At 40.6% G+C, this 27529-nt stretch overlaps 1 protein-coding gene across 1 annotated transcript; it reads left to right on the plus strand.

The window, feature by feature from the left end:
* Window positions 1-20537: 20537 nt before the first annotated feature.
* Window positions 20538-23419, plus strand: LOC147901642 (uncharacterized). The gene is made up of 2 exons (XM_087375197.1): window positions 20538-20685; window positions 22890-23419. The coding sequence occupies exons 1-2, from the start codon at window positions 20538-20540 to the stop codon at window positions 23417-23419; spliced, it is 678 nt and encodes a 225-aa protein (XP_087231323.1).
* The last annotated feature ends 4110 nt before the right edge of the window (window positions 23420-27529 follow it).

Genomic DNA, 27529 nt, shown 5'->3' on the forward strand with positions numbered 1-27529 from the left:
GCTTGCCTCACCAGCTAGCTTCTCTGGGTCTATTCTAGACTGATCGTGGCCGTGGCATCAATGGCAACATGCAGCTCGCCATGGCTTACAAGAGAAGTAGATAGAGGCTACGAGACAAGAAAGCTGAAAAGCCATGTCAAGGCACAAGTATGTTTACTTGAAACTTCTTGTGGAATTTGTTAATTCTTGATGCTACCGATGCTATTGAGATAGAGTTATTGTTACGGTAGTTGTTACACTTTGGTTAGTAGTGCTAAGGAGTGATTTTCGACTCCAAAAGACTTAGGTAGTTAGGCATGTGGGGGTTAAAGGTCACTGTGCCTTAACCCCAGTTATGTACAATACTCAAACACATATATAAATGAATGAAAAAGAAGATTAGGGTGGTTCTGCACCCACCAAACTTGTGTGGCTCTCTGTCTCTCTCTCTCTCCTTCTTCCGTTCTTGCTTCTGTCGAGAGCACTCTCAACTGGTATCAGAGCCCGGGTGATCTAGCTGAGCATGCGTGAATGCTTGAAGCTCAGCAGCTCTGTGGGAGCAAGGAGAAGCTTTGTGGGAAGCTTTGTGGGTGACTTTACTTGCATCCGAGTGTGCAGAGACCTTGGAGGAACCTTTGGAAAAGTCACTTTGGCTTTGCGAAGTGGTTTTGAGAGCCTGTTAAGAGCTTTCAAAGAAAAAGTCGTTTTTTGAGCTTTTCCCTGTTCCGTTCGATGACAGAGACTCCGTATTGACTTGTAGAGGCAACTATTGCTTGCTTTTGGTGTCCACATTACTTCAGGAGCTTGGAAACACCTTCATTCTTGAATCTGGGATCATTTCAGTGGATTTCTGACTCACTGTATCAGTTCCTGCGTTTTTTGCCCGGGTGTTGGAACTCAAGTTTGGAGCAACCATTTGCAGATCTGTCAGTTCCGGTGGACTCAGGAGGTCCTAAAACTTCTATGTTGCTCATCATTCGCACTCCGGTGGAGTTTACAGATAGCTCTGTTTCCAAAAACGTTTTTCAGTCCGTGTGTTGGACCCAGTGATTGAGACCACGGTTTCCAAAACCGTCTGTCCCATTGCGTTTCGGACGCCCAAAAACCCCTACCTGTCAGTCCTTGCGCGATTCGGTGGAGGATTTTCAGAGTTATAAATCTCTGTGTATTCGATTTCGTCTCTCTGTTATGCATTTTTCATACTAAGGTTTTGAAACCTTAGATTTATGCCACATGACAGTGGATAAGTGTTGACTCCCATTTCTCATTCATCGGTTGGGATTTTGGAGTTCTGGCAGAAGAGAGATATTTGCAGATTTTCTTGCTGAGTCCGATTATGCAATGGTGCCCATGTTTTGAAGCATCTCAGGTTCTATTTTCAATAGCGCTCATTACCATGGGACTATGATTTCTTGAGCATACCTTATGCAGATCACTCTGGTTGCAGTTTGAGCAGTGTGCGCTCATTTGTGGTATGCATTGGGTTGCAGTGGATGATTTATAGGCCATTTGGATGCATTGCGGTCCTTGTTGGATGCGTTGATAGGCCCAAATTGCCTTGTGGGATGCTATTTTTATGGACGCTTTGCACATGGATGTTATTTTATGCTGAGGGACAGCTTTGACACATTGCAGGTGACGCACTGATAGTGCTATGCTCTCTTGGATGAGACATTATTGACGCATATGCCAGTGGACAGTGTTTATGCTTGAGTCATTTGGCACTTATTGGCATTTTCTTTTGGGCCAGATTTGCTCATATGGATGCATAGTATATGCACATGAGTCAGATGCTTTGAGTTTTGAGTTTTGGTGATATTTCACTCTATTGTGGCATACACATTTGGGTGCACCTGGTATTTGGTGTGATTCTCTCTTGCAGGCACTAGCATTTGGGATTTTGCTTTATTTGCATCATGGCATCCTCTTCCATGCCTGAAAAGGAGTTTTTCAGCATTAAAAAGTTTGATGGGACAAACTTTTCTTTGTGGAAAGAACAGATAAGGGATGTGCTTATTCAAAAGAAGCAGATTAAACCCTTGGCAGGGATTGAAGCTAAGCCTGCAAATATGTCTGAGGATGATTGGAATGAGTTGGATGCATTAGCAAAGTCTACTATTAGACTTCATCTTGCAGAGTCAGTTTATTTCACAGTAGTAAATGAGCAGACTACGAAAGATTTGTGGAAGAAATTGTGTGCCACTTATGAAAAGGAAACTGCCTCTAATAAAGTTTACCTCATGAAGAGGTTGTTTGAGCTGCAGATGAAGGAAGGGGTCTCCATTGCTTCTCACTTGAATGAATTCAATATTATTTTCAGCCAGCTTCAGGCTCAAAAGATGAATTTTGATGCGGAGACTAAGGCAATATTTCTCTTATGTTCATTGCCATCCTCATGGGATACCTTCCGTACAGCTGTCAGTAACTCTGCACCTGGTGGAGTACTGAAATTTGATGATGTTGTGGGTAGCTTGTTGGCCGAGGAGATTAGACGGAAGTCTATGGATGGCAACAAGCAGGATGCAGCCTTAAATGTGCAAAGGGGTAGATCACAGTTCAGGGGGAAGTCCCAAGAAAGAGGAAAGTCTCGTAGCAAATCTAGGGCATGAAACATTGAGTGTTACCACTGTGGCAAGAAGGGCCATATGAAAAAGGATTGCTACAAGCTGAAAAGAGAGCAAAAGGATAAAAAAAAGAATGCAAATTGGGGTGCAAATCAAAAGGAAGAGAGTCCAAGGGAGGACAAAGGAAAAGTGAAGATCGAGGAGATCAATGCAGTCACACATGATAGTGACAATGATGTTCTCTTCATGTCTCGTTTATCTGTAGAGTTGCTTACCACTTCAGATGATGCATATTCCCAGGATTGGATTTTGGATTCTGGTGCTTCATTCCATGTTACTCCCCATAGGGAATGGTTCTCCACTTATGATAGTGGAAAGACAGGTTGTGTGCATCTTGGAAATGACTATGCATGTGACATAGTGGGAGCAGGTGAAATAAAGTTTTCTTTTGCAAATGGAGACGCATTTGTTTTGAAACATGTGAGACATGTGCCTAAGCTGACCAAGAGTCTTATTTCAGTGGGTCAGCTAGATGATGCTGGTTTTCACACCACTTTTGGCTTTTAAAGTTGGAAAATTCAAAAGGGCTCTATGCTTTTGGCCAGGGGTGCCAAGTGTGGGACTTTGTATCCCTTACATGTATCAGGGGTATTTGATCATGTTGTTGCAATAACCGAGCAGCCAAGCACTTCTTTGTGGCATTGCAGGTTGGGGCACATGAGCCAGAATGGAATGAAACTCTTATGCTGTTTGGGTTATGTACCGCATTTGAGTTTCTCTGATTTTGAATTTTGTGAGCATTGTCTCTATGGGAAGCAGACTAAATCAGCCCATAAAAGAAGGGGAAAGGAAGAGTTTGAAATGCTTGATTTGGTGCATTCAGACGTATGTGGTCCCATGCCTACACGGTCATTAGGCGGGGCTGAATACTATGTGACATTCATTGATGATGCAACTAGGAAAGTGTGGGCTTATGCTATAGCTCGGAAGAGTGATGTGTTCCAGGTATTTCAGAAATGGCTGGCCTTGGTTGAGAATCAGTCAGCTAGAACGCTTAAATGCCTACGGACTGACAATGGTGGAGAGTATCTCTCTCATGACTTTCAGCATTTCTGTGATACACGTGGGATTAAGAGGGAGCTCACATCCCCTCGTACTCCAGAGCAAAATCCAGTTGCAGAAAAGATGAATCGTACCATTCAAGAAAGGTTGCAATGCATGCTTTCCAATGCAAGTCTTTCTGGTGGTTTTTGGGCTGAGGCAATGAAGACTGCAGTGCATGTGATCAATAGATCACCTAGTAAGAGTTTGGATGGTGGTATTCCTGAAGAGGCATGGAGTGGCAAGAAGCCCTCTTACTCTCATTTGCGTATATTTGGGTGTGAGGCATATGCACATGTGCCAAAAGAGCTTCGAAAGAAGCTAGATCCTAAGTCTAGGAAATGCATCTTTCTGGGTTATGGTGAAAGTGGAGAGATGGGCTATCGTCTCTGGGATCCAGAAGCAAAGAAGATCATACGCAGCCATGATGTGGTCTTCAATGAGAAGAAGATGCATAAGGCACCCATGAGGGATGTGGAAATGAGGAGAATCACTTTCCAGGATGTGAATCCACCTGCCTATGTTGATAGACAGCAAGCTGTCCATGCACCAAATGTGCAAGAAATGGTGCCACCAAGTACTCCCACAGGTATACAATCAAGGGTAGATGATGGATCATCTATTGGTGGAAATGATGAGCCAAATGTGGCTGATATGCAAGTGGGACAGCAAGCTGAAATGCCCTTGAGAAGATCATCTAGAGTGTCTAGACCGCCTGATAGGTTTGTTCGTTCCAGGGGTAGACTATGTGATGCTTACTGATTGCGGGGAGCCTTCTTGCTACAGAGAAGCTATGATGCGTGAGGATCAACGCAAGTGGGAGTATGCTATGCAATCAGAGATGAGTTCACTTATGAAGAATAAGACTTGGGACTTGGTTTCTTTGCCACATGGAAAGAAAGCATTGCCATGTAAATGGGTCTACAAAATGAAGGTCACAGGTGATGATGTGCCTAGGTACAAGGCCCGTTTGGTTGCTAAAGGGTTCAAGCAAGAGAAGGGTGTGGACTTTGATGAGATATTCTCTCCAGTTGTGAAGATGACCACACTTAGATGCATGCTTGGACTAGTGGCAGCAGAGGATATGGAGCTTATGCAGATGGATGTCAAGACAGCTTTCTTGCATGGGGATTTGCATGAGGACATTTACATGGTGCAGCCGGAAGGCTTTGAAGAAAAGGGCAAAGAGCATTTAGTTTGCAAGCTGAAAAAGAGTCTCTATGGTCTTAAGCAAGCACCTAGAGAATGGTATCAGAAGTTTGATGCTTTCATTCGGTCCCAGGGTTTTAGAAGGAGTGAAATTGATCACTGCCTCTACACTAAAAGGGCTAAGGATAGTAGCCTGATAATCCTGGCACTATATGTGGATGATATGCTATTGGCTAGCAAGAATACTTATGAGCTAGATGCATTAAAGGCCAAGTTGCATGAGGCCTTTGATATGAAGGATTTGGGACTTGCAGGTCATATTCTTGGTATGCGCATCACACGTGATCGGAGTAGGAAACTCCTTTGGCTTTCACAAAAAGAGTATGTTACAAAAGTATTGCAGCGTTTCAATATGGAGGGGGGGAAGGTAGTGAGTACTCCATTGCCTCCATATGTGAAACTGAGTCATACAGATAGCTACTAGACCACTTCTGGTTATGTGTTCACCTTTGCAGGTGGTGCAGTGTCGTGGATGTCTCGCACACAGAAGTGCGTTGCTTTGTCTACCACAGAGGCTGAGTATGTGTTGCAGCCACAGAGGGTTGCAAGGAGGCTTTATGGCTTGATCGGCTAGTGGGAGATTTGGGGATTCATACAGGTGTATAGACATTGCATAGTGATTCCATGAGTGCTATTCAGCTAGCACGGAATCCGTTCTTTCATGCAAAGACCAAACACATTGAGGTCAGGTATCATTTCATCAGGGAGGTACTTGAGGACAAGCGCATAGAGCTTGTCAAGGTTCATACAGATGATAACCCTGCAGATATGCTGACGAAGAGTCTACCTAGTCAGCGGTTTGAGTATTGTCGTGTATTGATGGGCATTGGATAGTATGCTCACTGGTTGTTCTCCCTTAAAGGCACATTGTCCTTTAAGTGGGAGGTTGTGGGGGTTAAAGGTCACTGTGCCTTAACCCCAGTTATGTACAATACTCAAACACATATATAAATGAATGAAAAAGAAGATTAGGGTGGTTCTGCACCCACCAAACTTGTGTGGCTCTCTGTCTCTCTCTCTCTCCTTCTTCCGTTCTTGCTTCCGTCGAGAGCACTCTCAAGGCATACGTTTTTTAGATAGTTAGACACTCATTTTTTTACATCTCTATGCGCTTCTCCATGAAATAATTTCTAATGTAACCAGATATAAATTTGTAGGAAATCTTAGCAAAGTTTGTGGCTCCCAAGGTCATTAACAAGGAAATCATGGCAAGGTTAGGGTCATTAAGAGATACATCGATCATGGTTGGTGAAAAATGCATCGTGCTTTTTGTTGGTCATTGAGCAAGATGTTTCAAGCTCAAAATATAGTACCGAGGCAATAAGGACTACTGGCATGGTCACAAAGATTAAAATGGTTTAATGAAAGTTATGTGCACAGGCAAGAATAATGAATTACTACTCTATACTCTACGAGTTAGCGACAATAAGTACTTTGTGATGACTATACCAGACTCACACTTAGTTCAAGGATCTCAAAAAGTACCTCTAGCCGTGGGATCTTTGAAAAAATATGGGATGCATTACCAAACATTGCTGTACCTATAGCAATTGTGCCACCAATAGTATCTTAGGCTAAAGGAGAACCCCTCGCAACATAGTTGCAACAAGTGTTCCACCAATAGCATCTCACTCTAAGGTTGTATCATCTTTGATTGCAATAGTAGGAACTCGAAGGAGTTGACCTAAGATTGATTCGACTGCCACAGCTATTCAAAGAAAAAAAGCCAAAATAACTCCAATGCCATGTGCAAATCATTAGAGTGCAACTTATGTACAAGTAGGCAAGGATTTGGATAGTGATGATGAAGCGGATGACTCTTTACTAGTTCAGTTTTCTTTGGGCATGAAAAACCTACATCGTGTAGAAGATGAGGGATATATCTGGGGATCATCTCAATGCGCCGTGATCCCACCAATAATTGATCGTGATTCATGCTTGTTCACTAATCAATGAAAGCTTGATGAGGAATTTGCATGCAAATTGTATGAAGATATGAGACCCACTAAATTGCCATTTTTTGGAAATATCTCTATGTCCCATGTCATTTAAGAGACATCAAGAAGATGATCCTCAATTTCTTGATGTCAAATTTCAAAAGCCTAAAGACTTTCACAATGCCTTTGAAAGCTTCAAAACTAGTGAGACCTTGTTCCTCCCTTGTTCATGCAGTTGGTTTGTGCGAGAGTAGATATGTGAGTGACCTATCAAAGAAATTGATGCTAGCAAAGAACAGGTTCTTGGAGAAATCTAGGCTCGATCCCACTGATGGGAAGCACTTTTGTGTGACTTGTAGTATCTGTCGAGTACAAGGATGAAATGGAAACTTGCCATAGTCTGATTACATGGAAAAGTTTGCACAGGTCATCACTTACATATACCTATTTAAAGATGACTCTAAGTACATTATTGAATCAAAAAGATTTAATTTGCTACCTTTTACAAAGAAGAAACGGTCAACTCTTTCTGAGATCCTAGTAAAGGCAAGGGAGTTATGGATCAGATGTGGCAAGCCACAAACACTAAAAGGAAAGAGACCTACATATGAGTACATGACAAAGATTGGTCGCTTTTATTGATGCTTGAAGGGCATAGTAAACAAAACACAGCTAAGTGTCAATGATCTGAGGATGGTCATTAATAGGTATAGGGATTATACTTGCATTGTGTTTCATTGATGAGTCAACCTTCTTGTGCATCATAAATATTTGTAGATCATATGAAATGGGAAAGTTATCCTATGAGGCACTAGAGCATATGGCAACTCAGAAGAAAGCAGCAATAAAACATGTCTATCATTTATTGGAGACCACTAAGGCTTGTTCCATATAAAATAACAAATCAGATATACTTGAAGATGTTTAGTGGTGAGTGCTTCTTTGGAAAAAAAAGCAAGCACAGCTATTTGGACTAAATGGTCACCGAAATGGTTAAAACTATGAGCAGTTAGTAGGAAAAATAGTAAATGTGGATCATGAAAAAACACCTGGCCTTGGTCAAATGCTTGACAAGACATGGGCTAGAAAGTGGTTGAGTAAAATGGATAGTGACAGCACACCAACAAAGGATTTTAGAGCAAAAATGCCAAAGGTTATAGAGATAGAGTATGGAGAGATCAAGAAGAAGGTCTTGGAGCACACCTTGCAAAGTACAGCAACTCATTCTACTTTTAGCTTCTCCTATGATATCTTGTTATCAGAGGAGGATACAAATTTTGTACACATCAATGGCATTAATACAAAGAACTTCATGGCAATGATAGAAGATGCTTGGGGAAACCATGTCTATTTTTTATGGATGAGTTACAAGATCTTGTAGTGTCAGGCATAGTTGATATCATACGGTTTATCATAGAAGGTCCTTTGGATGATAAAAAAAGATCAAATTTGGTCATGTTCATGACAAAAGCACAAAGGAATCCCTAGTATGCAAGATTGACAACTTTCATTGGGTACCCCCTTTCAAAAGTATATCATGGTATAGTTCAACGCCATGACTATACTGTCACAAACGGCACCGCCATTCAAGTCTTGCATCCTTTCTTGATTTTTTTCTTATCAAGGGGTGGTGATCCTCTATTTGAAATTCCTATAAAGCTTCTAGAGCTATTTTACATTCAGGAAGAAATGGCTAAACTAAATGTAGCAATGTAGGACTATCGAAAGGCGAAGCATCCCAAACTTATAGAGGAGATGCTAAGAAACGTATTGAATGATGGATGGATGGTCGCACTTTACCGAATGGGTTAGGGAACAGAAACATTGCTACAAATGGTTATTAATGTAAATGTCATTGATACACCCCATCGAGTGAAATTCTTTGATACATATTACAGTGGCACTACCTTCTTTGCAGAGGAAATTAATGTCGAAGAAAATAGAGAAAGGCGCTCAAAGTTGCAAGAGGGTTGGAAATCAAAAAGAAGAGTCAAGGAGGTTCCACTTACCATACGGGAAGGCCAAAGGAAAGTCGTGATCCATGAAGTGCAAGGAAAAGGGAAGGCTATAGAAGTGGAAACTAGAGACAAATCAAAACTTATTAAGCCACCCAAAGTCTCATTAGAAGGTAGGTCAAGAAAACAAGTCTTACCTATAGAAGGTAATGATGAGCCAAAACCACAAGAGCCGGAAACTCCAATGGATCCTAGTAAGGAGGTGGATGAGGATCCTAATAAGGAAGATCCGATAGCTCTAGCGGATCCTAGGAAGGAGGTGGAAGAGCCTATAGCCCCAATAGATAATATCAAGGAGGTGGAAGATGATCCTAGTAAGGAGGTGCATGAGGACCCTGATGAGGAACAGCCAACACCTTCAACGGATCCTTGGAAGGAGGTGGAAGAGCCTACAACCTAGCGGATACTACTAAGGAGGTAGAGCTCCAGCAAATACTAGTAAGGAGGTGCAAGAGTATCCTGATAAGGAAGAGGAAACTCCAGAGCAGCCTATTAGTGAGGACCCTAGTAGTCAAGGACCTCACATTGAAGACCTTGGTACCAAGAACATGCTAGTCAAGAGACCACTCCATTGTGATAGTCTTATGATGCAGTTATATGTTAAACACTAGAGGAAGCATCACAGGAGACCACTCCATTATGCATGGCCTTGTTAATTATGATGGTCACTTTTGTTTCTACAATGATGTATTGAATCATGATGTTGTTTTTGTTGATTATATTGCTAAATGTTACTTATTACATGAGTGTCATTTACTCATGATGTTTATTTCATTGGCTCACATTATGTATTATTTTATGATATGAATGTGTGATGATGCGATTACTAAGAAATATTAAATGTGTGATGAGAAAAATATATTTGTAACCTTTGACTTCCAAGTATTTATTCCCAACGCTTCACTCAGTTAAAGTAGATCAGAGTAGTATGTGCATGTGTGAGAACAATGATTACATTGCAGAAGCTTGTACAATGACTAAAACCTACGATCATGTACATGATGTGCATTTCCCCCTCTTAAGTTGTGGATCATCCTTTGCCTTTGGTAATAAACCCAAAAGATAAGCTAAAGGGAAGAGGAAGGAACTACAAAAAGTAAGATGCCCACTTGGATCAAATATTGATCAATCAAAAGATGATTGCATGAATGACTACATGTAGGGCTATGTGTTGAACATGTCATAAGTTGCCATGGACTATGCAGCTACTCTAGAGGAGAGGCATCCAGATTTGAAGCTAGTTGATGTAGCTGTGGAGAAGGAATCTGGTAGGTTGTGACAAATGAGGGTGTCACCAACCCAAAAGATCTGACAGCAATGGTGGAGGTATCTTGTATTTGAATGATAATCTTTGTCAAATGATGTGGGTTCAAAGAAGACCGCATAGTCGATGTGGACAGAGTGATCTAGGGGCTGAAAATATGGGGCCCAAGGTGCAAGTATGATATAGTGCTCTACTAATGAAGAGGCCCATAAAATAGACAAGGTACAGCAACCTCTCAAACCTATATGCTCAATTGTCATGAGCTAAAGGTCATTTAATGTGTGTATGGCTAAACATCCATTGGCATAGGATGTAGCATCTCTCATAGGCTCAAGGTGAAGTGGCAAATATAAAGGCCTAGAAGCTTGAAATACAACTGAGAATGCATAAGATATCCCTGAGGCATATGCGATGATGAATGCTAATTAGGGACTGAGAGGGGACTGATTTATAGTCGTGGATCCAACCACTTATTTGCATCAAGTATGGACTGTATACAACAGCCATAAGTGCACACTGAACATTAAGGTTCCCAAAGTTGCACTATGGTTGAACCTGATGATGTCCACTACACTAGGGTAGGACTACACTGATGCATAAATGTCCTCATGATGAGGAATGATATGTTGATCTGAGGTGGTGGTGATAACTAGAACCAAGCATGATGAAATGTGGAACAACTGTGAAATATCCTAAAGGTTGACGTGCCCATCTATAAGTTGCTGATGATTGTGTCCAAGGAATTGATATGCTTTGTATCAAAGAAGAAACAATTAGTGATGGATGCTCGAATAAAATCACCTAAAGAGTTGAATGATATGGGGCATGTATTTCTACATAGATGTGAGTGCCTCATACCTACTGTATAACTGCAATATAACTGCATGATCATAACTAAACTCATGTTGTGTATCTATATCATCAGTGATGGCAATAGATGGAGTCGGATCCATGCAAAAATATGATGGATGTACATCATTAGAATCAAATCATGCTGATGTAGATAGGACTGCCTCATGTTGAGGGCTTACCGGCAACTATGCCTTGTTCTGAGGGCTTACCAAAAAATGTGCATGATTAGAAACTATGAGCTGATTCATGCTAACATATGGTAAATTTGCATCCGATCTCTCAAGATGACTGAGGATTGAGTCACCATCATAGACTGGTACATACCCTGTGGCAGTGAATGGCCGAAGTATCATCTAGAGTCATGACTCATCCATGGACCTCATCCAAAGTCATGACTGGTATATCATCAAGAGTGTGATGTGAATAACTCCATGCTAGAGGCGATCTGGTGCTATGTGCTAGAGGCTTACACATGTATCGGTGAGAGTGTCTACCCATGCCAGAACTATCCAAAAGGATAGCCAAATTTTGATCCCAAGAGGGTGATCAAAATGATGAGGTGACATGGAGGGTAATGTGTCCATGGTTGGTCACATGCCAAATGCACTGTGTGCTTGTGGAGAGATATCAGTGCCTAGCAAGGGACTACCAAATGCACTGTGTGCCTATGGAGAGATATCAGCGCCTAGCAGGGGACTATCTCTCCACTATGTGCTTGTCGAGAGATATCAATGCCTGTGGCACTGCTGAGGTGGCATGTTGATTAATGTGCAGACTGACAAGGCACTATGTGCTAACATGGCAAATGGAAGCCAATGCTGACCTGTCAAAAGTGTTGACATGGCACTTGGTAATGACATGGCACTATGGCCGTCAATGGATGAGGCCTACATGGCATTATTGACTTAGCTAATGATGTGTCACTCAGGGTGACATGGATGCTATGTGGTCGAGTGCTGACATGGCCTGATGACATGTCAGCACTGATGTGGCTACAAGATAAGGTTGCTGACTTGGAATGGTTGGGTGATGTGGTAGATTATTTGCTTTGCTAATGTGGTAGAGGTGCCACTTGGCTATTACAATAAGGCTAGCACGTGGCATCCTATGGACCAAGCCCTATGATAGGCCAAAATCTTCACCGATTCTGATGGAAACTAGAAGATTTTATCACGAGCCGATCATCGTGGAGAGAGCCATCATAGTTGTCATGCATAGGGCGTCATTGGAGGCCGTTTGGGTGCTGATGTTTATGTTTAAGGCACCTGGCATAGAGTTGATAAGGCGTTGCTACTATGAGCTCTTGTGTGACCGCTGAGTTGGCTAGGTGTAGTAGAAGGGGTATCGTTGGAGTCGTAAAGGCGAAGTTGCATGCATGGCCTCTTGTTGCTTCTGATGCTATGCATTGTGGGCATCGTGATGGTGATACACTAGGAGTTGGTTGATGCTCATCATTGAGGCTTGGTGAGCATGGGAGACTCATTGAATGAGGTCATCTATGAGGCATTGTGCTACGAAGGTCAACCATGGTTGGTGGTCATTGGAAGCGTTGGTGACGAGTCACCATGGTGGAAGTCTAAGGTCGTAGTTGTGTAGTCGATAGAGCATTTTTGAGTGCCAATTTGACTTGCTAAATCATAGGAGTATTGAGGCATCATGGTTGGGAGCGTGTTTGCTTGTAGACTTCATTGGATAGAGTCAATGCTTGCTGCTATGCTATTGAAGCCTCAAGGCTTACCTTGAGTGCTACAATGGAGGAGATGAGTGTTCAAGTCAATGCTAGAGGTTGAGGTTGTAGAAGACCGACACGTGCCCTCGTTGCTATGTTGGAGTTAGCTGTAGGATGTTGGCTCATCGTTGGCGAGGTGGGCTAATGGAGTTGCTGATTCATGGAGCCGGCTGTGAAATTCGGAGCTTAGTCTCCCATGTGGGTGCTAGCTTGCTCACCATTGAGCTAGTACTCCAGTTCGTTGGAACAGCTTGGGGAGTATGAAGCCGTTGGAGCGGCGCTACTCGTTGCAAGAGCCATTCCTGTAGCCCGCCAGGTGTTAAAGATCATCTTTGTGAGGTCGTAGATGAGCAAGCTTCTACTTGCAGGAACGTTGTAGATCACTTGCATGTTGAGTCACCTTAGCTTGATGCTGTAGACTTGCTAAGTCATGGTCCTGTGGCCAAATCGAGATAGACTTGGAATGAAGATAAGGGACTTGGGCTTGCTGCTTATAGTTAAAGATACTAGGATAGATGCTCAGGCTCTCTCTCTCTCTCTCTCTCTCTCTCTCTCTCAAGATGACATTGTGCTCTCTTTCAAAAAAACAGATCTCTCTTACAAAGACACTCCCCAAAGATCTCTCAAAAAATCTCTCACAAGAATATGAATGACGAAATGCTTACTGAACGGAATTTCTCTCAAGAAGAAAATGAGCATATCTCACTCTCCATAGCTCAGAATTACAAAACTTTGTAATGCACATCAAAGAGAAGAAGGTGCTCTACAAGAAGTGCTAAAGCAAAAATAAAGATGCCTCACAATAAAGGGCTTGTTGCCTTGATGGAGCAAGGGCTTGCGCTCTCTCTGGGAAAGCTCTTTTGAAGGATGAACCCATTGGATATCTCGCTTGAAGAAGTCTCATGGAAGGAGGTCTTGGTGCCTTGATGAGATGGAAGGGCTTAGGATCACCATTAACTATGATAAAGTGGAGAGACTAGCTTGCTCGCCATTAAGCTAGTACTCCAGTTCATTGGAACAGCTTGGGGAGTATGAAGGCATTAGAGCGGCGCTACTCGTTGCAAGAGCCATTCCTGTAGCCCGCCAGGTGTTAAAGATCATCTTTGTGAGATGGTAGATGAGCAAGCTTCTACTTGCAGGAACGTTGTAGATCGCTTGCATGTTGAGTCACCTTAGCTTGATGCTATAGACTTGCTAAGTCATGGTCTTGAAGATCTCTCAAAAAATCTCTCACAAGAATATGAATGACGAAATGCTTGCTGAACGGAATTTCTCTCAAGAAGAAAATGAGCATATCTCACTCTCCATAGCTCAGAATTACAAACTTTCTAATGCACATCAAAGAGAAGAAGGCGCTCTACAAGAAGAGCTAAAGATGCCTCACAACAAAGGGCTTGTTGCCTTGACGGAGCAAGGGCTTGCGCTCTCTCTGGGAAAGCTCTTTTGAAGGATGAACACATTGGATATCTCGCTCAGAGGAGTCTCGCACAAGGAGGTCTTGGTGCCTTGATGAGATGGAAGGGCTCAGGATCACCATTAACTATGATAAAGTGGAGAGACATAGAGAGAGAGAGAGAGAGAGAGAGAGCGCACAATATAACTACCTATACACTATGTTGTATTGAACAAAAACAAGAATATATACATGTGAACCCCTTCAAGCTAGAGTTAGGATTTGCCCCTTATGCCCTATCTAGATAGTGCAATTTACACTATCCTTAACAATATCACGGCCTTCTAAGAGTCTCCTTTGCTGGGTTTTGGGGGCCTTCATAAGGCCTACAAAGCTTTTGCTTAATTTTAAACAAAGATAAGTGTTTTAAACAAAACTTTCTACTTTTTTAGAATTTTCATACTCTAACTTGCAAAATGGCTTCATTCATATCATTCCAATCAATTTGGCTACAAACATGACTGTATTTGAAGTCCTATCAATGAAGTTATGGCCAAATTAAAATTGGCAAGAGGAGCCTCCATGGAGGCCGCGGAATTGCGACATCCTTGGTGCCCCCTTTTCCTATTTTTGTTTCCCTTATGAGGGCTCTCTTCAATGCCCATAGCTTGTATATCCTTGGGTGGGATACTTCATTCATGTATGAAGATTGCCATGTAGTCTTATGGCCATCATTTTCCAACCCACACTAAGACCATTTCAGATCTCCATGGTAGTTTTATGCTTGTCATTCTATATCTCAATGACCTCAACCAAAAGTAATGCTGGAGGTTGTCATAGAATAGCACAAGACTAGGAGAATCTATGGCATTTGCAATATTTTTTATAGAATGGAAAAGTCTTTGAAACGCCCTTTGAACAGAAATCCTAAGGCCCTTTGAATGGCAAAACAAGGTCCCACAAAAGACAAAAGGAAGGGCAAAGGGGCCTCATAGTAGGCCATGATATCGCAGCCTACTGTGAGGCCCCTTTGCCCACTTTTTGTCATTTCACATATGCTCTTTATTCCATTAAAAAAGTGAGCAATGGGTCTTCACGGAGCATGCAATATCATGGCCTCCAATGAGTCCTCTCCACTCTTTTTTTTTTTGCCCTCCAAAAGCTACCTTCAGAAAGGAAAATCCCATAACTCATCACAAACATCAATCCTATTGTGGTGGTATGAGTGCCTATATGTTGATTTCCTTGATGCATGCTCACATTCCCTTCGTAGGGACAAAGCAAATGAAGGGCCATATAAATGAAGGACAAATCATTCCTTCATGCTACTCTAGCCCCATATAAATGCTTTTTGAAGGGGCAAAACAATGAGCAAAGGGGTCTCCTTGGAGACCGCAATATCATGGCTTCCAGAAAGCCCCCTTTGTTCAATTTTTTCCCCTTTTGCAAGGCATTTGTACAACATCTTGCACCTTTAAATCTCTGAAAAGTTGAGCCTCATGTATGCTTCAAAAGGAATAGATAGTGTCTTCCACAAGATTGTGATATCTTGGCATCCTAGGAGGCACTTTCTTTAAATTTCTAGCTATCCAAACAAAGGGAAAACAAAGAAAGGCTCATGTGGGTACTATGTGGAGGAGCTCAAGTTGAGCCGCTATTACGAGGAGCTGCAACTAAACTATTGTGACTCAAAGTGGAAGTAGGTACTTTATACTAAAGTAACAGTAACTTAGTACTTAAGACGACTTGTAAACTTGTGACTACTAACTTACTAACTAGTTACTAAGTAGTAAACTAAGACTAACTAATAAACTTGTGACTACTAGTGATACGTTCTCACAAAAAGGGCTCATCAAAAGTCTCTTTCACCCAACCATGATTCCTAGAGTGCCCTCATACGTGAACTCCTCTTCGAGTTCCCTCCTTTTTCTTTCTTTTTGGAGCCTATCTCTAGAAATCTCCCCTGAAGCCAGTGCTTGCCACTTGGAGTCCAATTGGGTGCCACATGTCCACCATAAAGGACCTTAGAACCCTAGTGCCCTTTAGATCTTAATATCACACTCCATATTGATGCAAGCATTGTCGAGCCCCTTGGTTTCTTGCTTCACCATAACCACACTAGATAATACTGGGATTACTGCTGACGTAACATTCCCTTCCCCTTAAGAATGGTTTACGTCCTCAAAAACAAAATTGGGAAACCTCCTCTGGAGACTGCTTACCTTTTCCCATGTTGAACTCTCTTCAGATCTATCTTTCCACTTAACCAAACATTCTTTCCATATAGTATGTCGCGTTCTTTTTTCTTTGTATATTTAAAATTTTTTTTGGTTCATGTGGTAAAGATGCGGGTTCAATAACTTCAGCTAGGACTTCATTTCCAATGAGATTATCATTATCTCCTAGTTTTCTTTTTAGCCTACCAACATGAAAAACTGGATGTACTCTACATCCCTCAGGTAAGGCTAATTTGTAAGCAAGTTCTCCAATCCTCTTAAGTATTGTGAATGGTCCACAATACCTAGGAGACAACTTCAGACATCTACCTGTTTTTAGAGATTCTAAAGATTCAGGTACCTTAAGGTAGACTTTCTCATTTACTTCAAACTCCAACTTTCTGCGGTGGGGGTTTGCATAACTTCGTGCTCTATCTTAAGCTCTTCTTATGCTATCTTTAGCTTAAGCATTTGATTCATATCCTCAAGAAAGTCTTTGGCCGCTTGAACCTTCTCTTTTTCAAGTCCCACTGTCATTGGGGCTCTAGGTTGAAATCCATACATCATCATGAATGGACTGAAACCTGTAGCTGAATGTTTGGCACTGTTATATGCAAATTCTAATATGGGCAAATATTGTTCCCAATTAGTTTACCGTTTACTTACATATGCTCGAAGCATATCCTCAATGATTTAATTTACCCTTTCAATTTGACCATCACTCTATGGATGATCCGCAGTGCTCATATTCAATGAAGTTTCCAACCTCTTAAACACAGCCCTCCAAAAATGGCTGTTAAATTTGCTATCCCGATCACTAATAATACTAGCATGTAGCCCATACAGTTTATAGATATGCTCCACAAATAGCCTAGCTTATTTTAGAGTTTTAACATCTTCACTGACAGGAATAAAATGAGCCATCTTGGTCAACCGATCCACAATTACCCACACAGAGTTGTGCCCCCTCTATGTCCTAGGTAGTCCTACAATGAAATCCATGGAGATGCTTTCCCATTTGCCAGATGGAATCTCCAATGGGTGTAGGAGACCTCCTACTTTAAGGCATTTAGCCTTATTGACCTGGCATTTTTGGCACTTCAATACATAATCTTGGACATCCTTACCTATTCCATGCCAAAAGAATTGTCTTTTCAGAAGCACATATGTCGTCTAAATTCCAGGGTGTCTAGCACTCAGACTATCATGACATTCAAAAAGGATTTGGCGCCTAATGTCATTATCATCCGGGACACACACTCTACCCGTGTAGAGTAAGTAGCCATCTTCAATAGTATATTTTCTCCACTTGAATCCTTTATCATCAACCTGTGGTGTGTCACCATTTCCATGCGACTCCTCAGTGAAAGCCTCTCGATTAGTTGGATCCTTGTTTTTAATTGCTTTCCATATTTCAGAGAAGTGAGGATCAAATTCACATTTCCCTTTTAAGGACTCTAGGAAATCATTCTGAAATTGAGTAAAACTCAATTCATTAACAATTGGCATTCGGCTAAGAGAGTTTGCTACCACATTAAACTTCCCTTTCCTGTATGTCAATTGTATATCAAACTCTTGCATTAACTCAGCCCATCTAGCTTTTCTACCTTTAAGCTCTGGCTGATTACAAATCCATTTAATGCTTTCTTAATCAAAGATGATCTCAAATTTTGCACCATATAAATAGTGCCTCCACTTCTTTAAAGCATAGACTATAGCATATAGTTCCTTCTCATATGTCGAGTAATTCCGTTGGGCACGATCTAGCTTTTTGCTTTCAAAAGCCATTGGTCGACCTTTATGTATAAGTACTACCCCGACAGCAAAATCACTGGCATCTGTCTCAACCAAGAATGGTTCATTGGGATCCACTACTTTTAAGACAGGAGTTGCCGCTATAGCTACCTTTAATTTTTCAAAACTTCTCTTTTGAGGTTCATCCCATATGAAGGTGCTTCCCTTCCCCTTAAGCTGGTCTGTCATCGGAATAACAATCTTAGCATAATCTTGGATGAATCTCCTATAGAATCCTGACAAACCTAAGAATATATGTAATTCTTCTAGATTTGTAGGATGTGGCCATTCCAATATGGCCCTTACTTTGTCAGGTTCCATACGAACCCCTTCTTGGGATATTATATGTCCCAAGTATTTCACTTCTTTTGCAAAGAATTCACATTTGGATTCTTTTGCAAAGAGTGAATTATCTCTAAGCAGTTGGAACACTTTTTGCAAATGTTCCAAATGTTTTTTTTTTTTGTTTTACTATAAATAAGGATATCGTCTAGAAATACTACAGCAAATTTCCCTAGATATGGCCTTAAGACACTATTCATAAGTGTCATGAAAGTTGTTGGAGCATTTGTTAATCCAAATGGCATTACTTTAAATTGATAATGCCCATACCTAGTACGAAATGATGTCTTAGGGACATCTTCTTCCCTAATTCGTACTTGATGATATCCTGATCTTAAACCAATTTTAGTAAAGTATTTTGCCCCTTGCAATTGATCAAAGAGCTCATCAATGCGAGGCATAGGATACTTATTTTTTATGGTGATTTTATTTAGTGCTCGGTAATCTATGCATAAATGCATAGTACCATCCTTTTTCTTTACCAATAAAACTGGTGCAGACCAAGGTGAACTACTTGTTTGGATTTGGCCCTTTCTAAGATATTCTGTTAACTGTCTTTCGACCTCATGTTCCTCCGTTTGACTAAGCCTATATGGGGGTTTACAAATAGAGGTAGATCTAGGAAATAAATCTATTTTATGATCTACTTCTCTCTCAGGAGGTAAACCATCAGGTAAATCAGACGAAAAAACATCCTTAAATTCAAACATTAAATCCTTTAAAGAAGATTTATACTTTTTAACATTACAAAAAACAACATTACTTCTTTCCGATGCAGAAGACATAAAATCACCAATAAAAGTAAGTTCACAAAGATATACCTTGCATTCTTCTTGGTGTAGTAGTCGTTCCAATTCAATCAAACAAATAAGAGGAGAGTTAGGCACATCATGTTCTCCTTGAATCTGGAAGACTCTACCCTCTTTTTTTCAAACATAATGGAGTTATTAAGATAACTCCTCTGTAAGCTATGCCCAAGACTATACATCCATTCTCGACTAAGCATTACATCTATTCGGTCGAGATGCATAATTTGGAAGTCCAAGGCATCCTGATAGCCTTGAATATCCATCTCTACACCATATATCATGGTGTCACATCCGTAGTTCTCCACCGTTTCATGAATCATCACATTGTACGATTCACATTTCACGTAGATCCAGTGAGGCACGCTTATGCTACACCTTTAAGATCCTATGGGTTGTATGCTGGCCGTTGCACCACTATAGCAGAACTCTACAGTTCTACTCAAAATCTTCAATACAGACGAGTCAGATGATGCTCGTAGTGCCCCTCATGGCTCCAGCCTCCCATACACTCAGCTGCCAAGGTAGTGCCAACCACTGTTGTCACTTTGTAGTAGTCCGAGCCCTGCGAATCGTCAGACAAAGACTTTGGAGTCATTAGCTCTGATACTAGTGATACGTTCCCACAAAAAGGGCTCATCAAATGTCTCTTCCACCTAACCATGATTCCCAAAGTGCCCTCGTATGTGAACGTCTCCTCTTCGAGTTCCCTCCTTTTTCTTTCTTTTTGGAGCCTATCTCTAGAAATCTCCCCTGAACCCAGTGCTTGCCACTTGGAGTCCAATTGGGTGCCACATGTCCACAATAAAGGACCTTAGAACCCTAGTTCCCTTTAGAACTTAATATCGCAAAAGTCTAAAATCAATGGAGAAGTATAATTACATAATTTAGCACTCATGATTACTTTAGTATGGAAATTATTTTCCAAATCTCTATTTGGCCTTTTCATAATTCCTATCAGCCATAATTTAAATACTACATGTCAATATAGTTTCTCCTTTATGATTAATAACATGTTCATATTCCTAACAAGAATTCAATAGAAATAGAAAAGCAATGAAACCATACAATGTTTTTGATGAATCATCATATTAAAAGTAAAAACTTTCTCTTACTCCTTTCTCATGATGATCTTCAAGCCGTAGAGAGACATAAACCTCTTTATATAACTCTTCTTTTTATCTTGCCAGCAAATCTTCCATTTTCTCATCTTTAATGTATCCCCCAAAACTCATGTAAAAAGCAAGATTTATGGTATATATCTAGATCCCACTTTTCTTTTGGTGGCCTAACAATATGACCAAAACAACAAAGTCTTATGTTAGCACCAATGTTAATGGAAAACTTAGATAGCCAATGCACATTAATAGATAACCTAGATAGCCAAGCCTTTTTTTCTTCCTATTTTCTTAATGGGTTGCTCCATCACATTGAAGTCCCAATTGGCTATCTAAGAGTCAGCATTAAGAAAACCTTGATGGAAATTCCTCCAAAAGCAATATGTTCCTCTCTATAGTTGGATGAATATATGTTAAGCACACCAATGTGTGAGGCCTCAACAAGCATCATGATCCACTAGGATATGGAAGGCAAAAATTATGTGTGATAAATTTAAAGAGGAAGAATAGATGAAGAAATAGAAATGAAAACCCTCCACTTGATCCCAAGTAGCCAGATAAAAATATATGCCCTATGACTAGCTCGCTAATCTCAAAGCACTATGTGTCAATAAGCTGATATTCTTGCATAATAATAATATCAACAGTCCATGGGTGGGAAATGGATGGAGTTAGCCAATTATTACCTACCTCCTATGGTGTGTACAAATATACTTGAGTGTTCCAAGTCACAATCATCATCAGTGGGATGAGGATTGGTTGAAGTCCTTAACTAGCAGGCCTTAGCCAAACTCATAGCAAAAGTACTGACTAACGGCTTCTAAGCATGTACCTTGCACTACCCATGGTACCACTCCTCATTGTGACTAACAAGCCCTCTTAGGGGAAACGAAGTGGTGAGGAGGAGCTGGAAGAAAAGGGTGGGTCATCAAGATAGAAGGGAAAAACTCCAATGGAGGCTCTAGAACCTTTTGAGAGGAGCCATTGCTCCTAAGAGTCTACATCTAAGGGGTAGAAACAGGTGGCTCACCAATAGGGTCCCATTGAGAGTATGGTCACACACCTCTAGTGTCTCTGACTTAGAGGGACAAGGAGACCAAGTTATAGAAATGAGGGGAAGCTACCTGCAACAACTCCTAGGATGTTCCATGGGCAATCACAAGCAAAGTATACCTCTTGCCGACGACAAATGAGGCAATGGCCTAGTAAGCTTTTGACTTAGACAATCTGGTCATTGATGTTGCCTCGAAAGCAAAGATAAAACTTTGACGGCATTAAATTCGGCATCATGGATGTGCCAATTGTAAATGAAAGAGATTTGGAGCTTTCTCATGATAGAGCGAGAGAGAGAGAGAGAGAGAGAGAGAGAAGTCAATAAAATTTGGTGAATTTTATGTGACATGACGTAAAAATATGTAGTAGGATATTTTTGTTGTCATGTCATCAAACCTGTGCCGGAGAGAGCGCAAACTGGTGTTCGCAAATGGGAGCGGACAGCATGGAAAAAACTTATGTGGCATCCTGATCAGCATTGGGCGGAGGCAAAATCATGGGCGGCCGTCCATGAGGTCGACCTAAAAAACTTACATGAGCCAAGTGTAAGCTCTTATACTTGAAAGCATACGCTTAGCAAGTGTAACTTGCTTAACTATCTCATATAGCCATACATTTATCAATGTATGGGCGGACATACTTGAAGCACCGTAGCTAGAATATGACATATACTTATCCCGCGTCCGTTTGTGAATGCGCCCTTCACTAGAATGTGATATAGACAGCACAGGTCTCAACTAGAATCCTCTTGATAGAGAGCCATAGAATTGTACAGGGGAGGTATAAAGAGCCTTGATGCAGGCCTGGAAATATTGTCAGCTTTTGTCAACTTTGTCTTCCTTGGATTCTACAATGCACTACGTATGTGCTTACTTAATCCTCTGAAGGCCAGCGCAAGAAGCACTGGCACAAGGCACATGGCCACCGATCTTATGGAGGAGACCCGCGTTCAGGGAGCTCCCTAAAATAAGACAATAACTTCTGTGCCGTTTGTAGCAACTCATCATGTCTTGCTTATTATTCTCGGTGGAGATTAGGCAGGGATTTTTTGGTGTTTAAAGGAAATTAATGTTGCTTGCAAGGTTGATCATTGTGAAGAAGAAGAAGAAGCAGAAGGTGGTGGCTATATGGCGGAGAGAGTTGCTTGATGATATATCATCATCGTCATCAATATCTGAGCATTCACCGTCACCCCAGAGCACGAATCTTACCGAGCTGCACCATGGCACGCGATCTGCTAAATCTAGCGGTCAGGTCGAAATGACCCTCATTATAGTAGCTGCAAATTAGCAAAACGATTCCAGAAACGTTCAGATACGTTACGACGATTGTCGTCATGCATTCCGGCAAATAATTTATAGAGAAAGAGCCGTTAAGACCGAAGAGCAACTCGTCCAGCTGCAGGCGCACTGATGGATTTATATATTTATAGCTCGACCTTATTCAAGTATCTTCTAGGCTAGTGACATCTTTCTTCTTGCAATTCTTGGTGTTGCAAGCCTGAGCTCCCAGCTTCTCAAAGATGGCTCGTCTGCTCGCCATCGCCATTGCCCTGCTTGCATTGCATTCATTCACCAATGACTGCGCTTCTGCATCATCCCTAAATTTCAATGCCTACAACCTGCTGACTATTCAAGGCCCCAACAGCACTGCCGGTTACAACACGGTCTCGTGCGGGCTGCCATCCCCGGCCCAGCCCAACCGATTCGGCCAGACTTACTGTTTCGACATGCCCCTCCTTGCCAAGCACGACCCCAGCTCTGAGCTCCTAGGCCGCGTTCAAGGCACTTTTGTTTTCATATCGCAAGCTGGAGGTGTTGTGTTTGTTAGCGAGACGTTTGTGGTTAACAGTACTACGCTTCACAACGGAACCTTCACTGGAGTGGGTTTGGAGAATATTGGACAATATAGCAGCAAGCCCATCGTAGGCGGCACAGGCGCCTATGCTCTTACATCTGGGGTCGCCTTCACACAACCTCTAGACCAGGGTGTGGATAGTTTCAACAACAACTATTTCTGGTTCCGGTACACTTTTACGTTCAAGTAGTAGGGATACTTTTACGTTCAAGCACTAGCGGAGGAGCTCCAGCAAAAGTACTTTGTTTTCTGTGATTTCCAGCGTTCATTTTAACGTTGCTTTGTACATAATGCCTTGGCAAATCCACCGAGGAATGAAATCACGAGAAGCGGGAATTACGTCTGGTATCTGAACCGTTGCTGTAATAACCGAGATGCGTTCGTTTCTCCAATGTGCAATCAGACAAAAGCGTAATCCGTGTCTTTTGCTTGTTGTAGAAGAGAATTGCCTTGGCTTCAACTTCTTAATTTCGAATGTCCTCTTTTTCGTGGCCTCCTCCCTCACAATTGAAAAGAAATATGAAACGTGTTAAGTAGTGGCAAAGGAAGGAGTGAAACGATGGAAAGGCAAGGAGATCTGTAATCTACTTATGAGGAAATGGAGCTCTCGTTTCTTATTGAGGATGAGAATTTTTGGCTTACGGAAAGTAGCTCTCGTTTCCTATTGAGGATGAGAACTTTTGGCCTACCCCTTGGGTAACCTTAGTAACCACTAAATTTGGACAAAGCAGAAATTAAGCATTTTTAGAAGTGCATTTTTCCTATTGGACAATATGTTCATATGTGGCTTCTATTCTTCATTAGACTTTAGTGCATACTTTAAAATGGGTGACTCTCTCTCTCTCTCTCTCTCTCTCCTTTATCTCCTCAAGTCTTCCTACACACCCCCCCCCTCCCCACCCCCCCCCTCTCTCTCTCTCTCTCTCTCTCTCTCTCTCTCTCCCCCTCCCTCCCTGCCTGTCTCTTTTATCTCATGGAGTCCTTCACACCTTTTCCAAGTGGATTCCTTTTTGTTTGCTTTTTTTTAATCTTGGGTAGACATCGTTCACCTTGTTTTTAAATTTTATTTTATTTTAGTATATTTTTAGAATGAGAATATAAAACCCTTTTACTCTATTGATGATGGGGTCTTTTCTTACCTCAGAGGATACAAAGTTAGGATTCACAAATTGATGCGAACGTTCCAGACCAAAGGACATTATTTTTTTAGTTCTCCCCTTTATCTCATGGATTCTTCCACACCATTTCCAGTGGAGTCCTTTTTGTTTGCTTTTTTTAATCTTGGGTAGGTCTTTTGAATGATTAGACATTGTTCACCTTGTTTTTAAATTTTATTTTATTTTAGTATATTTTTAGGATGAGTATATGAAATGGTTACCAATAGACGTGGACATGCTTAAGTGGCATTTCATTAAATTTGGACGGAAGATTATACTTCATCAAGGATTATAAATTTGGACGGAGGATTACACTTCATCATTAAATGAAGATGGCCAAGAGTAGAGGACGTAGATAGCTCTGCGATATAAAATTTGCCATGATAACTACTTGGCCACAAGAGGTTGTTTTATTGTAAAGTAATAATTAAATTTATATGTCTCTCCAGCACCCTTTATGAAAGTGCTCTGCCCAAGCTCCCCCGGATTCTTCCACACCATTTCCAGTGGAGTCCTTTATGTTTGCTTTTTTTAATCTTGGGTAGGTCTTTTGAATGATTAGACATTGTTCACCTTGTTTTTAAATTTTATTTTATTTTAGTATATTTTTAAGATGAGTACATGAAATGGTTACCAAAAGACGTGGACATGCTTAAGTGGCATTTCATTAAATTTGGACGGAAGATTATACTTCATCAAGGATTATAAATTTGGACGGAGGATTACACTTCATCATTAAATGAAGATGGCCCAGAGTAGAGAACGTAGATAGCTCTGCGATATAAAATTTGCCATGATAACTACTTGGCCACAAGAGGTTGTTTTATTGTAAAGTAATAATTAAACTTATATGTCTCTCCAGCACCCTTTATGAAAGTGCTCTACCCAAGCTCCCCTTCAGCTGCCGCCAGGCATTTAGGGCCCATGGTCCAATATTTGGCACTTATTTATGAAACCACTCTAATTTAAAAACCTTTGAGTCTTTGTGTTCCACATCTTCATGGGTGTCTATTGGAAATGAAGCCTACTCTTTGCATGAGACTTTAATTGACCTAAGAAATCTAGAGAATGTCTTAATTGGAAAATGATAGTATTTTTAATTTTAAATTTAGTAGTAACTTGTATGTGAATGTAGATCTTCATCTAATTGATTTAGTATATCTTGTAAATCAATGAATATTTGTGTGAAGGAAAAGGCTTTTTATATAGGGTGTATTTTTGCTCTAGTGTACATAAAATCCTTTTAATTATTTTTTAAGTAGAATAGACTAATTCAAAATGCTATATCATGTTTACAGGTATATATTTAAGTATATTTACTAATTTTCCATTTAGATTTTGTTGACCCAAATTTACAAATTAAGTGAATAGCACCTCAAAAAGTTATGTTTTTTTACTATATTTAGGTTTTAAATATGGTTATTGTGGAATCCTAGCATCCGTTATCATTATAATCTTAACATATTCTTGCTTTGTTTTTTTAGTTTCTAAATAAAATAAGAGAAATGAAAAAAATGAGAGTGTATCTAATAGTTTATAGCATGAAATATTGAACATTATAAAGAAATACTACTACTCAAGTATCCTATTATGATGCTTATTCCTACACATTTTGTGTGTCATGCATTGATAAAACATGCAGGACCAACATTCATTAATATAGTCATCGATTTGTACGTTGATATAGGCATTTGTATAGGCATTGGTTATCATCGACATTATATCGACACCTATTTTGGCCTACAGATGAATGCTTGCATTCCATAAACGAATCTACTGGGATCAAAATACTAAAATTCATGATGAAATTAATATATAAATTGACACCATGCAAGTATGGAAGTGAAGGACAAGAAGCCCTCTCAATGTCTAAAGAATCAATTAGTAGCATTTTACATCAAATGATGCATCAAGTACAGCATGCCAAATAAATCTATCTCTAGTTTTATTCCTAATTCACCTATATCATCAGGGTCTAGACTACCTAAGACATGATCATCTTCAACCTCCTCAGTAATTTCAAGGGAATTCATGATCCTCATCTTCTTTTCCAATGTCGTGATCTCCACCTTCTTCCATTGCGATGTCATTATTTTAATCTCTCAATCACAGTACGAGAACCTTCTATCACCTAATCTTGTCACACTAACCTCATGCACACCCACAATGTGGTCACACATACTAACTCACATGATCACACTCTATCATAGCTATCCTTGACTTTTTAACCCATACAATGATAAATGGCATGGAACATATGTTGTCCCAATAGTCCCTTCTACAAACAGATGTTCAAATACCTAGAGAATCATACATCCTAGACTCTCAGATGCTCACACTATGGATACATATCTAGATACAATAGGGATTTGAATCACCTTCAGCCTAATACAAATCTGATTGGAAGATGCCTTTCACATTCCTTTCAAATATTGGGCTATGCAAAAGCACTTAAAAAAGTGGAAAGCCCCAAATGTTGAGTTGACTATTCAAGCATGAAGACCACAAACTGTCAAATGTAGCTTGCAGAGACAAGAGCAACTTGGAGGCTGAATTTGCACAACTGGAAGAGCTATTGAAAGGTCTTTTTATGTAGAAATAAAGGACATATACTAGAGAGTATCCTTAACCAAGGATAGGTGAAATATTGTAACATGTCACTGGTACAAACTGCTTTAATCCCAACTATTTTTTGTTGATTTCTCCTCAATCGCTAGTTCAAATGAGCTCAAATTTAAACACCAATTAGCTCATAAGGTTGCCCAACTATACCTAGGAGGGCTAGTCAAAATTTTAATCCTATAGGTCGTATGTAGTAGAATTTCATAGGGCAGTAATCATGGCGACGCAGGCAGCTCAAGCAAAATTTCTAGAAATGCCCAAGAGTGGAAGTGTGCCCATATGAGAGGATGCTATGGCTGAAATTGGTCAAAAATAGTCACCTATATTTAGAGAATTTGAAGCTCCAAGATCATGCCAATTCATGGATGTTTTTATCAAAGCTATGCTTTTATATTAATATAAAATCTTGGCAAAAGTTTATCAACTTAATTTTTTAAGTTTCGCTAGGATTTACATAATTTACTTAGAAATTCAAAATTTTTGCATAAAAGTTTCAAATCTTGGCGAATGTTTCAAAAAGT

Source organism: Dipteris shenzhenensis, chromosome 5, assembly GCF_047967505.1.
Source record: "Dipteris shenzhenensis isolate YYH24624 ecotype China chromosome 5, Dip_SZ_1.0, whole genome shotgun sequence".
NCBI lineage: Eukaryota > Viridiplantae > Streptophyta > Polypodiopsida > Gleicheniales > Dipteridaceae > Dipteris > Dipteris shenzhenensis.

Coding starts and splice junctions, on each gene's coding strand:
- LOC147901642 (XM_087375197.1), top strand. CDS start 20,538: ATGGAAAACTTAGATAGCCAATGCACATTAATAGATAACCTAGATAGC. Junction 20,686..22,889: donor TAAGAAAACCTTGATGGAAA/TTCCTCCAAAAG, acceptor CTCCCAGCTTCT/CAAAGATGGCTCGTCTGCTC.